This window comes from Tachyglossus aculeatus, chromosome 12, assembly GCF_015852505.1.
Source record: "Tachyglossus aculeatus isolate mTacAcu1 chromosome 12, mTacAcu1.pri, whole genome shotgun sequence".
Lineage (NCBI taxonomy): Eukaryota > Metazoa > Chordata > Mammalia > Monotremata > Tachyglossidae > Tachyglossus > Tachyglossus aculeatus.
The window spans coordinates 14,195,020-14,207,936 of record NC_052077.1 but is presented as its reverse complement, the minus strand read 5'-3'; the positions used below and the strand labels follow the sequence as shown (position 1 = coordinate 14,207,936).

Genomic DNA, 12,917 nt, shown 5'->3' with positions numbered 1-12,917 from the left:
AATCGCAGTATTTGCTAAGCACTTATTAAGCACGACATATTAAGATCATCCCTGTCCCCCCTTGGGGCTCACAGCCTAAGGAGGAGGGAGAACAGGTGTTGAATCCCCATTTTAATCAATTAATCGTATTTATTGAGCGCTTACTGTGTGCAGAGCACTGGACTGAGCGCTTGGGGAGTACAAGTTGGCAACATATAGAGACAGTCCCTACCCAACAGTGGGCTCACAGTCTAAAAGGGGGAGACGGGGAACAAAACCAAACATACTAACAAAATAAAATAAATAGAATAGATATGTACAAGTAAAATAAATAGAGTAATAAATATGTACAAACATATATACATATTTACAGATGAGGAAACGAGACACAGAGAAGTGATGTGCCAACTTGTACTTGTATATGTTGCCAACTTGTACTTCCCAAGCGCTCAGTACAGTGCTCCGCACACAGTAAGCGCTCAGTAAATACGATTGATTGATTGATTGATGTGCCCAAGATGGCACAGCCAGGAGTAGATGCTGTTCCCACTAGACCGGGCGGCGTGCCCATAAATGCTCACTTCTGCTCAGCTCTTTGGTTGAATAGCAGCACTCCGGAGGCCGGGAGCAAAATCCCCTGAGCGATGACGGAGAGCCTGTCTTGCCGTTTAGGTTCGTCCACCCCCGCTTCGGGCCCATCAAGTGCATCCGCACCGTCCGCGCCGTGGAGAGGGACGAGGAACTCACCGTGGCCTACGGCTACGACCACAGCCCCCCCGGCAAGGGGGGACCAGAAGCCCCGGAGTGGTACCAGGTGGAACTGAAGTCCTTCCAGGCTACGCAGCAGAAGTGAGACGCGCAGGGGGGGACCCTCCGGGGAGAGTGGTCGGGAGGAGAAACTTGGATCTATGCATTTCGTTTGTACTGAAAACTGGACAGCCAGGGGCCCGCTCCTGCTGGCCCACCCTAACCTCTCCCTCTGTGGTAGCGGTGAGTTCCTTGCATACTAACTAGGTCTGACTGTATCGCTCATACCAGATTTAAAATTAGCTAGCACTGCAACCGAGTCTTACTGGGAGGGATCACTGACTGCCCCGCACACGGCAGCGCGACGGTCTCTGGCAGTTCGCCGTCTAAATCCGCACCACATTCGGAGACGCCAAATGATTAGGCTGAAAAAGGGAAATGGGGTTTATCGGTCATTTTGTCGTCTTTTCCACGCCGCTAGATCTCTGGCCACTGCAGACCGTGCAGTTGCATTCTTGCAGATCACCCTTCTTGAGGGTACGGAGTTACTACTCTACTCGGATATTCTCTAAACGTAGCAGACTTTGCCTTTTAACCTTCGATCTGTATCTTGCGGTAGAGCAGCTTAATTATTTCTTAGTAGAAAGGATCCCGTTTTTGCGTCTTTCCCCCCGACCCGGCCTGAACTATATACCCCGCCCTCGAAATCCTCCTTTGCACTCACAGGCTTTGTGGATTGTGTGTAGATCTCTGTGGCTCTCTTTCTATTCCACTGCCTCATTATCGTTATTACTATTATGTCCAAATAGTAGTACGTTACCGGCCCCTGAGGCCAAGGAATTTCATTCAGTGATTATTCTCGCATGCGAATGAAGATAACTTTAAGAGATGAGGAGAAATGGATTGGATTCATAGGTGACAAAAGTGATGGAAGTGTAATCTACACATTCAGGAAGAGAAGGCGGCAATTCTTACCAGTGGGCAAAAATTTGGTGGGGGAATTGTGGCATCTTCAACAGTGCTGGTGGGTTTTTTTTTCCTCCTTGAATGAACATTCCCGTAGAATCTAGTCCTTTGACCACATGTAGTACTTCAATAGAGTGCATTAATAGTCAACCTAGGTTCCAGTTGCAAAACATGGGTCTGTTAAACTACTAAGACAGAAACCCCTGGCAACTAGTAGTAAAGGAATGTTTAATGTTGAAACTTCTCATCATTGGAGTTGCAAGATATTTACCTGCTTCAATGCACTGTAGAAATTGTACATTTAAAAAAAAAAAAGCACACCCGTATATTTTGCAAGCCATAGATTATAGAAGACCCAGGAGGAAGAAATACCGCTTTATTTTTTCTAGTTGTCTATAACAATACTCGATGATTGCCCTGAAATGTTTAACAGCTCTGGTGCAGCTGCAAATGCTTTAGGTACAAATGTGAATGCTTTAGATTCCCTTGAGCCCAAATGATCTATCATTTTTAAAAGGCAAAATCCTGTTCGGCTTTTAACCAGCAAATCAGAGGTGAGAGCTAGAGTGGATCTGGGTCTTGGGGTTAGACCAATAAAGCCGTCTGATTTGTGTAGGTTGTTTTTCAGTGAGGAATTACAAATGGGGAGAAGGAATAAGCCAGAAAGAGGCGCAAATGTTTCTTTTTTATGTTCTCTGGGCCCACATCTGATACTGTGAGGAGGGATTGAAGGAAGGCGCTTGGTTCGAAGCACAAGTTCACAGTTGTAGGATCTGGACAGTTCTCAGTCAAGGCCTGAACGGAGGTGGGTTCTGCTTCTGATAGCCTCCTGGGGCCAGTTTCGTATATCCAGGCTGTGCAAAGATAGCAGACAACCCAGACCAACTTCCCAAGCGCTTAGTACAGTGCTCTGCACATAGTAAGCGCTCAATAAATACGATCGATTGATTGATTAGGGACGCAGCTCATGCTCAAACGAGGGGGAGAGTTTTCAGGGGTGACCTTGGCAGCGCTAAAACAACCGGGGGGGAAAAAAAAACTGTGTTTCAGCTGTCTCCGATTCAAGGCTGAACAAGAGAGTAAGAAATAACTGCTGCTTTGTGGAAAGACAACATTCCATATACCAAGGAGTTACATGGAATTTTGAGGCCTTGTTCCTTTTAGGATTCAAGGGCCTTAGGCTACCCACAGTAGTGATAATGTTGTTATTATTGTGGTACTGTGTGTACTATGTGCCAAGCACTGTACTAAGAGCTGGGGTAGATGTAATGAAATCAGATCAAGAAACAGTCCCTGTCCCACATCGGGTTCACGGCCTAATTTTGCAAATGAACCAAGTTAAGTGACCGTCCCGAGGTCACAGAGAAGACAGGTGGCTGAGATGCAATTAGAACCCAAGATTCCTGACTCCCCATCCTGTGCCCTTCTCGCTAGGCCTACGCTGCTTTCCACTGAGGTCTTTCATAAAAATGATTGGATTACCAAGTCAGTTTACCTTTTTGGGAAATTGGTGTTGAGCAGGTAACTGTCACTATGCCAGTTACCTGAGCACTTAAGTCCAGGATTTTGTGAACTGTGATCATTTGGGCTTCATTTTGTTCCTAAGTAGGCTTCCACAGAGCGTCCCCCTTCTCTGCGCACCCTTCCCCCCGGAAAGGATATGTTTCTGTTTTCCAAAGGCTATGTGATGTGGGCAAAGATTTGCCTAGGGAAGAGTCGGCGGGAGTTTAGAGAATTGAGACCTTTGAAGATTAGCTTTGCTGCTTCCAAATGGCATTTGTTCATTTTGTTGACGAGTGAGTGGGCTTTTCGGTGGGAGTGGATTGACTGACCACAGCTTAGCCTCTTGTCCGACCAGCTCCTCTCTCTCCACATTTATTTTTCGTGTGGACAGGATAAAAGAGAAAACTCGATTGCCTTTTTTTTTTCCCAGCTTTGTCAGGAAACAGGTGTCCTGTCGGATCTGGAGTCTGTCTTTTCTGCCGGATTCAGATTTGGGGCTGGGACTTCCTGGAAAGACGGAGTTAAAAACAACTTTCCAAGAGCCCTAACCACGAAGGTGGCAGGTCTTGGATTTTAAGTAATGAGTGGCCTGGGGGTTTGGGGAACTAGTCTTCCTTGGTGCTAAAAGTCCTGTTCACTGAATCAGCCTTGAAGCCTTTTGGCCAATCCCTTAGCGGGGACTCGATTTGGAAGCCGAGCATCCGTGGCGCTCAGTCAATTGTATTTGTTGAGCGCTTACTGTGTGCAGAGCACTGTCCTTAGCGCTTGGGAGAGTATAATAAAACAATATAACAGACACAGTCCCTGCTACCGTTGTACTAGAACTTGCACAGATTGTCTGTGGAATCCAGAGAGACTGTGAATTGGTGCAGGGGACAGAAGGAAATCTCCAGTGGCCTCCCCGTCCTCTCTTCAGCTACCTCATCTCTGCAGGTGGGACTTCCACTGAAACTGGCCGATCTCCAAGTATGGTAGAGAGAGGTAAACCAAGGCAGAGTTTGTTCTCGGCAACAAAAAGAAAAGTCGGAGGTGGGGGAAGCCCTGGAATGTAATGGCATCTAGGTTACTCGATATAGTAGGGAAGGAGTGGGTTGGGAATGTGAAGTAAGGCTTTACTGTTTCCCTTGGAAATAGCAAAGCGTTTCGCAGGTACAAAGTGGAGGTGATCAAAAAACGCTTATTGAGCCTCCGCCTCAAGGACGTACATCCCTACTGGACACTTACCTGATAGAATCGACATTTTAACCATCTTAGCACGATCGAATTAGCGGGAGAAACTCATCCGTAAGAACACACACACCCCCGAACGAAAATTTGAGGTGGGCTAATATTGGAATTGAGAACTGACTGATTTTTCACTCGCAGGGATAATGGGGAAAAATAGGATTATGTGGAAAGATTTGTTTTGTAAGAAAATACCTACTTCGGAACTAACCTGCCTCATCTCCCGCCTACTTGAGAAGTGAAGAAGAAAATCAAACTCTACCGATTACGAATTAAAACAATCAAGTACGGTATCGAAAGCCACAGATGCTCTGGTGATCCAGAAGCGTGCAAAGCACGATCATATTTTCTTTTGTAATGCTCAGCAGATTAATGCTCTAGTGACAACCAATTTACTGTTAATATTTGCTGTCCTTTTAACTAGATCTTTTAAAGCAAAGATGTTACCTGGAGCGTTGACATGTAGCACTTTAACTGCATTTGTTTACACGAGAGTTTAAAACCTCTTGCAAGGAAATTGCTTTCAAAGTTTTTGGTTCAAAAAGTATAGCCTTGATTTGGGGGAAAGTGACTGGAAAGAGGATTCCAATTTACAGATACTGACTTAGAATCAACTCTTTAATGAATGTTTTTTAAAAGCTGCCTTGGGAGACTGATGTTTGCCTATTGGCCACAGAGCAAAGGTTTGTAAGCCTGTAAAAATTAATGTAATTTGAGGCACCTCACTAGCATGAATCACTGTTCATTCTTTCTCTTCGGTAATTTAGAGCTTCCTTCGCACAGATGCAGTTATTTCAATACGTTTCATTTTGCAAACCTTCCGCATTTTATTTTGTATACTTACTCAAAGCAATGAAACCAATTCAAGCCATAAAACTACAAGTGTGCGTTACCCTTTTTCGCAAACTCTCTCGTGTTTGTATGTAAATAGATGTTTGTACGAAATATTTTAATGGAAGAAAGACTATATTTAAAGGAAACGCAATTGTTCCGATAGTATTTTAAAAAAAAAAGAGTTGCAACCTTTTGCGGGGAGCGTCTGAGTGCGATAATGACAAATAACGCAGGAGCGATTTTCAACCATCAGGAACCTACTGCTAGTAGCAGCAACCCCGTCTTGTTACGTCTCTGATACTCAAAGAGATAATAAATCCTGTTTCTCTCTCCAGTACCTACCACCTCTCAGTCCAGAAAGGGACAATTTAGTGTACTGGTGGAATAGTTTAGGTCACAGAGCGGCCGGAGCGAATGTACCTTCCCTTGCACCTAATTTGTTACGTGGGAGTAATTAAGGCCAAGGGGGAAGGTGGGCAGGGAGACAGAGGTGGAAATCCAATTGTTGAGCACAGTTAGCGAAAGTCATTTTATTATCAGTTCCTTCCCTTGGACGCACCTCAGCTCTCCCGCTCACGATACAGACAGTAAACCTTTATAATGTTTTCAGGGAGCCAGATTTTTCTAACGTTGTATGCTAAATGAATGTGATGATGAGAAAATGAAATGAGAATGTTTGAATTTTTCACTGTGTGCATACACATATATACACACATACCAGTTTATCCTTTACCACGGATTGATCTAAGTGAAATTTTTGCTACTGTAATTCATTTTGATTCACGAACTGAAAACCTACTGGGAAATAGTACGGCCTACTTATGCTAGAAGACAAGTATTTCCAGGACGTCCGAATAACCTGCTTCGATAACTTTTTCTGCTTAGGTCATCTATCTCCTCATTTTAATTTTCAACTGGTGTGTGGTAGATCGTGGGATACATTTAAGGATTGAAAGTTGGGGTAAGCTTGCTATATGCAGCGCAACGAAAAGCTCACCCCACCGTATTTAATACGTTGATTGGTCTTTTATGGCATTTGTACTAAAACAATGAGCCTTATTCGATATCTGCGGGGTTTATGATTTTTAAAACTGTGGGAAACTCTAATGAAAGATGTTTACATGGATGTTTGCCCTTATTGCGTTATGAATGAAATTTTTGTAGTGTGCCTGGGTGCGTGGGCAAGAAAGTAGGAAAAATGTTTCTGAAACAAAACTTGACAAATATTTGTAAACGAGAAGTGAATTTTAAAGATTGCTTTAATTACGCTATAGAAGCAATGCAAGTATTAAACAACACACGCAATCAAACTGGCTTGTATTCTTGTCCGTATCCGTCTCAAGATCTCAGCTGTCGGTTTTTGTCTCTTTTTACAACATCTCTGGAAACACTGGAGGAATGGTTTTAACACCACACAGGGATTTCAAAGGTAAAACTATTTCCAGTGGATTTTTTTTTTTTTTAAGGCCAGATTTGCAGTAAAACTCACGGATCCGGAATGCGGGAGACTAAGTAAGGCTAGCTAGCGACGCTATCGTCACCGTTTGCTGTTTACTGAGTGCGAACTGCGCAAAGCCTGGAACTAGTGCTGGGGAACAGAGAATAAAAGTCAAAAAGAAGAGCCGGAGGATGAGTATTTTTCTCCCTGTCCCTTCTCCTGGGTTTCCCTCTGTCCTACTGTTGTTCTCCTTATTCCCACCCACTTTAAGGCCTCTTAAAGTCCTCTACTTTAAGGCCTGGCTCCATCCTATCATCATCAATCGTATTTATCAATCGTATCCTATCTAAAGTGACTAGAATTATCATCATCATCATCAATCGTATTTATTGAGCGCTTACTATGTGCAGAGCACTGTACTAAGCGCTTGGGAAGTACAAATTGGCAACATCTAGAGACAGTCCCTACCCAACAGTGGGCTCACGGTCTAAAAGGGGGAGACAGAGAACAAAACCAAACATACTAACAAAATAAAATAAATAGAATAGATATGTACAAATAAAATAGAGTAAAAAAATATGTACAAACATATATACATGGTGATCTTAGTCCCACGCCTAACCGGGCGGCCTTCGACAGTAAGGCAGTTGAATGAGAACGCTTAACATCGTAGCAAGTCCGTAACTTGCTACAGTGCTTAACACGCGGCAAGTGCGTAACTCGTGTCGTGGTTTTAAAGAGATGTCTTGCCATTTTATTTTTTTTTAATGGTTTTGAAGTGCTTACTCTGACCAGGCACTGTAGTACGAATGATAACGATGGTATTTGTTAAGCGCTTACTGTGTGCAAAGCACTGTGGGTTGATACCGGGTGATCAGGTTGTCCCACTTTCGCTCATTCCTTCAATCGTATTTACTGAGCGCTTACTGTGTGCAGAGCACTGGACTAAGCGCTTGGGAAGTCCCAAGTTGGCAACATCTAGAGACGGTCCCGACCCAACAGCGGGCTCACAGTCTAGAAGGGGGAGACAGAGAACAAAACATTCACAAAATAAAATAAATAGAATAAATATGTACAAATAAAATAGAGTAATAAATACGTACAAGCATATATACATACACATATATATATACACATACATATACATATATATATATATACAGGTGCTGTGGGGAGGGGAAGGAGGCAAGGCAGGGGGGGTGGAGGGGGAGAGGAAGGGGGAGCCCCACATGGGGCTCACAATCTTAATCTACTCTAGTCTTATTTATTTTATTTGTACATATTTATTCTATTTATTTTATTCTGTTAATATGTTTTCCTTTGTTGTCTGTCTCCCCCTTCTAGACTGTGAGCCCACTGTCGGGTAGGGACCGTCTCTAGATGTTGCCAACTTGGACTTCCCAAGCGCTTAGTCCAGTGCTCCGCACACAGTAAGCGCTCAGTAAAGACGACTGAATGAATGAATGAATCCCCATTTTACAGATGAGGGGACTGAGGCACAGAGAAGTCGTGACTTGCCCAAAGTCACACAGCTGACAGTTGGCGGGGCCGGCATTGGAACCCGTGACCTCGGACTCCAAAGCCTGGGCTCTTTCCACTGAGCCACGCTGCCTCTGTACTAAGTGCTGGAGCCGATACAAGGTTGGACAGAGTCCATGTCCCATATGGGGCTCACAGTTTTAATCCCCGTTTTACAGTTGTGGTAACTGAGGCGCAGAGAAGTTAGGTGACTTGCCCAAGGTCACATAACAGACAAGTTTGCCCCCCAGCCTGTGCTCTTTCCACTAGTCCATGCTGCTCTTAAATGCCATTAAGCCTCTGCTTCATGCACTCAATAACTGCCCGCTTCCAAGAGCTCCCACTGTACTAGAGCCAGGGGGAAAAGAGGGATTTCCCATTCAATCGTATTTATTGAGCGCTTACTGTGTGCAGAGCACTGTGCTAAGCGCTGGGGAAGTCCAAGTTGGCAACATTTAGAGACGGTCCCTACCCAACAGCGGGCTCACAGTCTGCACCGTCCCTATTCAACCCCGGGCTCACATCATCATCAATCGTATTTATTGAGCGCTTACTGTGTGCAGAGCACTGTACTGAGTGCTTGGGAAGTACAAGTTGGCATCAATCGTATTTATTGAGCGCTTACTGTGTGCGCAGCACTGTACTAAGCGCTTGGGAAGTACAAGTTGGCACCATCTAGACTAGAAGGGGGAGACAGACAAAACAAAACAAGTAGACAGGTGTCAATACCATCAGAATAAAGAGAATTGTAGCTATATACATTAATAAAATAACTTTACATTATTAACAATAACATTAATACATTAATAAAATCATCATCATCAATCGTATTTATTGAGCGCTTACTATGTGCAGAGCACTGTACTAAGCGCTTGGGAAGTACAAACTGGCAATATATAGAGACAGTCCCTACCCAACAGTGGGCTCACAGTCTGAAAGGGGGAGACAGAGAACAAAACCAAACATACTAACAAAATAAAATAAATAGAATAGATATGTACAAATAAATTAAATAAATAAAGAGTAAAAAAATATGTACAAACATATATACATATATACAGGTGCTGTGGGGAAGGGAGGGAGGTAAGATCTTATCTTAAGATAAAATAATACATCATTAATAAAATGAATAAAGTAATAAATACGTACAAATATACAAAAGTGTCATGGGGAGGGGAAGGTGGGGGGGCAGGGCAGAGCTAGAGATTATTTATTCAATCTTATTTATTGAGTGCTTACAGTGTGCAGAGCGCTGATTAGGAACAAGGACCTGATCAGTGATGATCTAGTTGGATTTTAGAATGCATTTGGGGGTGTTAAAATGCAAGGGATTTGGGAATCATCCACTTACCTTAACGACTTCAGCCTCTGTTACAGTAATCTCAAACCCCTGGGGCCAAACATCTTGAATTCAGCAAATATGTGCTGCTTCATGGAGCTCAAGCAACTGCAGTTCTCCTTGACTTGGCGGAATCAGGAGGCCGAAAAGAACCTTTAAAAACCACCAGGCAGGCAAGTACTTTAAATTAAATCGGACCGACACTGATACTTCTTGAGCACTTACTATGTGCAAAGGATCGTAATAATAATGATGGCATTTATTAAGCACTGTTCTAAGCGCTACAGGGAGATCAGGTTGTCCCACCGCGGGGGCTGAGAGTCTTAATCCCCATTTTACAGATGAGGGAACTGAGGCCCAGAGAAGTTAAGTGACTTGCCCAAAGTCACACAGCTGACAATTGGCAGAGTAGGGATTGTACTGAGTGCTTGGGAGAATCCAATTTACCCTAAAGGGCACTACTCCCGTCATCTGGTCTTATTGTGAGCCCAATGTTGGGTAGGGACCGTCTCTATATGTTGCCAATTTGTACTTCCCAAGCGCTTAGTACGGTGCTCTGCACATAGTAAGCGCTCAATAAATACGATTGATTGATTGATTGTGAGCCCACTGTTGGGTAGGAACTGTCTCTATATGTTGCCAATTTGTACTTCCCAAGCGCTTAGTACGGTGCTCTGCACATAGTAAGCGCTCAATAAATACGATTGATGATGATGATGATTATCCACCTGGTTCTCTTATAATGCAAGTGATGCAATTCACGCAAAGAGTCACTTGCATTTCCTCCAATGCAGCAGGCTGAGTCTAAACAAGCTCTGCGTTGTCGGTGTTCCCTAAGCATGTTCTAGCCAAAGCCTGAGTTGAAAACTCACGGACTGGCAGAACTTGGTATAGAAGGCGCTTTCAAAATACAGACTCTGTCTCCTTCTCTCTATGTCTCTATTTTCAATAGTGTCCTATTTTTTAAAAAAGGCACCACTGGCGATTAATGAAAAGGCTGGTGGTTTCAACCACATCATGCAGATTCCCTTCTTTTTTATTATCTGCGGTGCAGAGCTCTTTCTTACCCGTGTCCAGCCTCTGGCGTGGAACTCCTTCCCCCCTTCATAGCCAACAATCAATCAATCTATTGAGCGCTTACTGTGTGCAGAGCACTGTACTAAGCGCTTGGGAAGTACAAGTTGGCAACATATAGAGACAGTCCCTACCCAAGAGTGGGCTCACAGTCTAGAAGGGGGAGACAGATGACCACTCTCTTTACTCAAATGCCCCTGATACCCTGATACACGACCCCCGCCCTCAAGACGTTGACAATCTTGCTATCCTGAGTCCAGCTTATTGCACCTTTAGCTACTTGTGTTGTAGCCTCCCCTTGCTATTTTAGCTTCCCAAGGACAGGGACTGTATTACTCGTCACCTTTTAATTAGCCCCGGAGCCAGTCACAGCCCTGCCCCTTGGATTCCCATTAATGGCTCTGCTTTTAGAACACACTCTCACCCTCCCTGTTGCCTTCAACTGGTTTCCACTGTGAAACTCATCTGGAGTGAGTCTACATTCACCTCTGTACTTCTGCCACACTGTATAATATGAAATTTCATCAAGCACCAAATTACCCCAAGTACCAGACATTGTGATTATCTGTGATAGAGCTAGTTTATTAGTTTTCTGGAATAGTGTTATTACCTCCACATACAGTTACACTGTGTGTACAGAATGAGTCTGACCAGGTGAAAACATTACTAAAAAACATTAGATCTTGGCTTAATTTAGCCGTGAGTTCCATATGCTAACACGTGACTGGCAGCGGAAACATCAAGTAGCTAACCTTACATAAGGCTTATATGTTGGATCCATATTTACAAACATTTAATGGCTTAAAATATTTGTGATAACCATTTTCCAATTTGAACTTATTTCTGATACATTGGCTGTCTTCACTTAAATACTGTTGTAGGTTTTTAAGTTCGAACTTGTGACAAAGTAAACATTAATATACATTCATGATCCACTCCTTCAAAATGAAGGATGTGAAAGTCCTTTAACAAAATATGTAACATACAAAAATTCTGTTGAACACCAGTTTCCATGTGAATATTTGAAAGCAGTTTTATTTTTCCTCTAAAAAGCTACTACAATAGTTCCCTTTTCAAAGATGCTACCCAAGTTGAATTAATCACAGTAATATTGCTAACAATTAAACAATCTTCCTATGTCAAATCAACCCTTAATCATACCATTAGGTGAAACGGATTATCCTGAAGTTGAATCAAGGCAGTCTTTTTCCCCTTATATTTAAAATAAAATTACTTCCTGACATTGCTTTCCATAGTTACTTTTGAGTGTTTATTAAAAAATAAATACCCTACTAGCTTTTACACTTAGGTTTGTTTTTTTTTTTTTTAAATAGAAAGCCATGTCTCCAGGACATGGTCACTATTATTCCTATTTTGACAATCTTTCCACAAAGTTCATTAATAGTCACCTTGCTCCAGAAGAGAAAAATACATGTGCTCATAACCTTCATGCTTCTTTTACTTTTTTACAACAGCTATGTGCAAACTAGTGTTCAAGTAGTGTCTTAAATTAAACATTAAGTACCAAAACACAATACCTCCATTACTGAGGAATAAAACTTACTGGGACTGAATTGCTCACCAATTTTTAACTGACTGTACTTACAGTGCAGAATTACAACTAAAGCAGAAATGACTTCTAAAGCCTGTAATCATTGGATTGGGTTTTTTCAGGCACACAGCATATTGCATCTGATTCCAAGCTATTATAATAACCACCCACAATAGCTTGGAGCCAGATAACCTTTTGCGACATTTCAGTCTTAAAATGCAGAGTGACATTGTTAGGTCTCTAAAAAGGTCAAACCGAGCATTTTAAATACTTAAAATCACTTACACTGTGTCTCTTTCCCCGGACAAGATACTTTTGACAACTAGCCTGTTGGAACCAGGGGTCCAAACCCTATTTCTTGCTTTAGCTATTGGACGTTGTGATTTCATAATAAATTCACGGAACCATTATAGGAACAACATTAGGCCAACATGTGGGTGTGGCTTTTTAGTAATTCCACCCGGGAATAGCCACGAGATATTGGATGACTTCCTTCTCGTCCTTTGGAGAAGAGTCAATGTAATTGTCCGGAAAAGCAGAAGCTTGCAACTGACTTTCTTGGGAATAGCTGAATCCATAGCTGCTGATTCAAAAATCCTTCATCTAGTCCATTATTTGTGGCAGGTTTCCTGGCACTCAAGACCCCCATCAAATGACTGGAGGGAGAAAGCCATCGCCACGGGGTGGGAAGAATAAGCGTTGAGCCTGAGGGAGGGCTCAGCTCTACAGGTCCTTTCTTAGCC

General features: G+C 42.9%; 1 protein-coding gene across 1 annotated transcript in view; it reads left to right on the top strand.

Moving 5' to 3' along the window:
• Nucleotides 1-6,566, top strand: part of SETD7 (SET domain containing 7, histone lysine methyltransferase) — a 56,909-nt gene extending 50,343 nt beyond the window's left edge. The window contains exon 8 of the mRNA XM_038754965.1: nt 652-6,566. Coding sequence (XP_038610893.1) covers nt 652-832 — 181 coding nt within the window. The 3' untranslated portion in view covers nt 833-6,566. The remainder of the gene's footprint in view (nt 1-651) is intronic.
• Nucleotides 6,567-12,917: the final 6,351 nt, after the last annotated feature.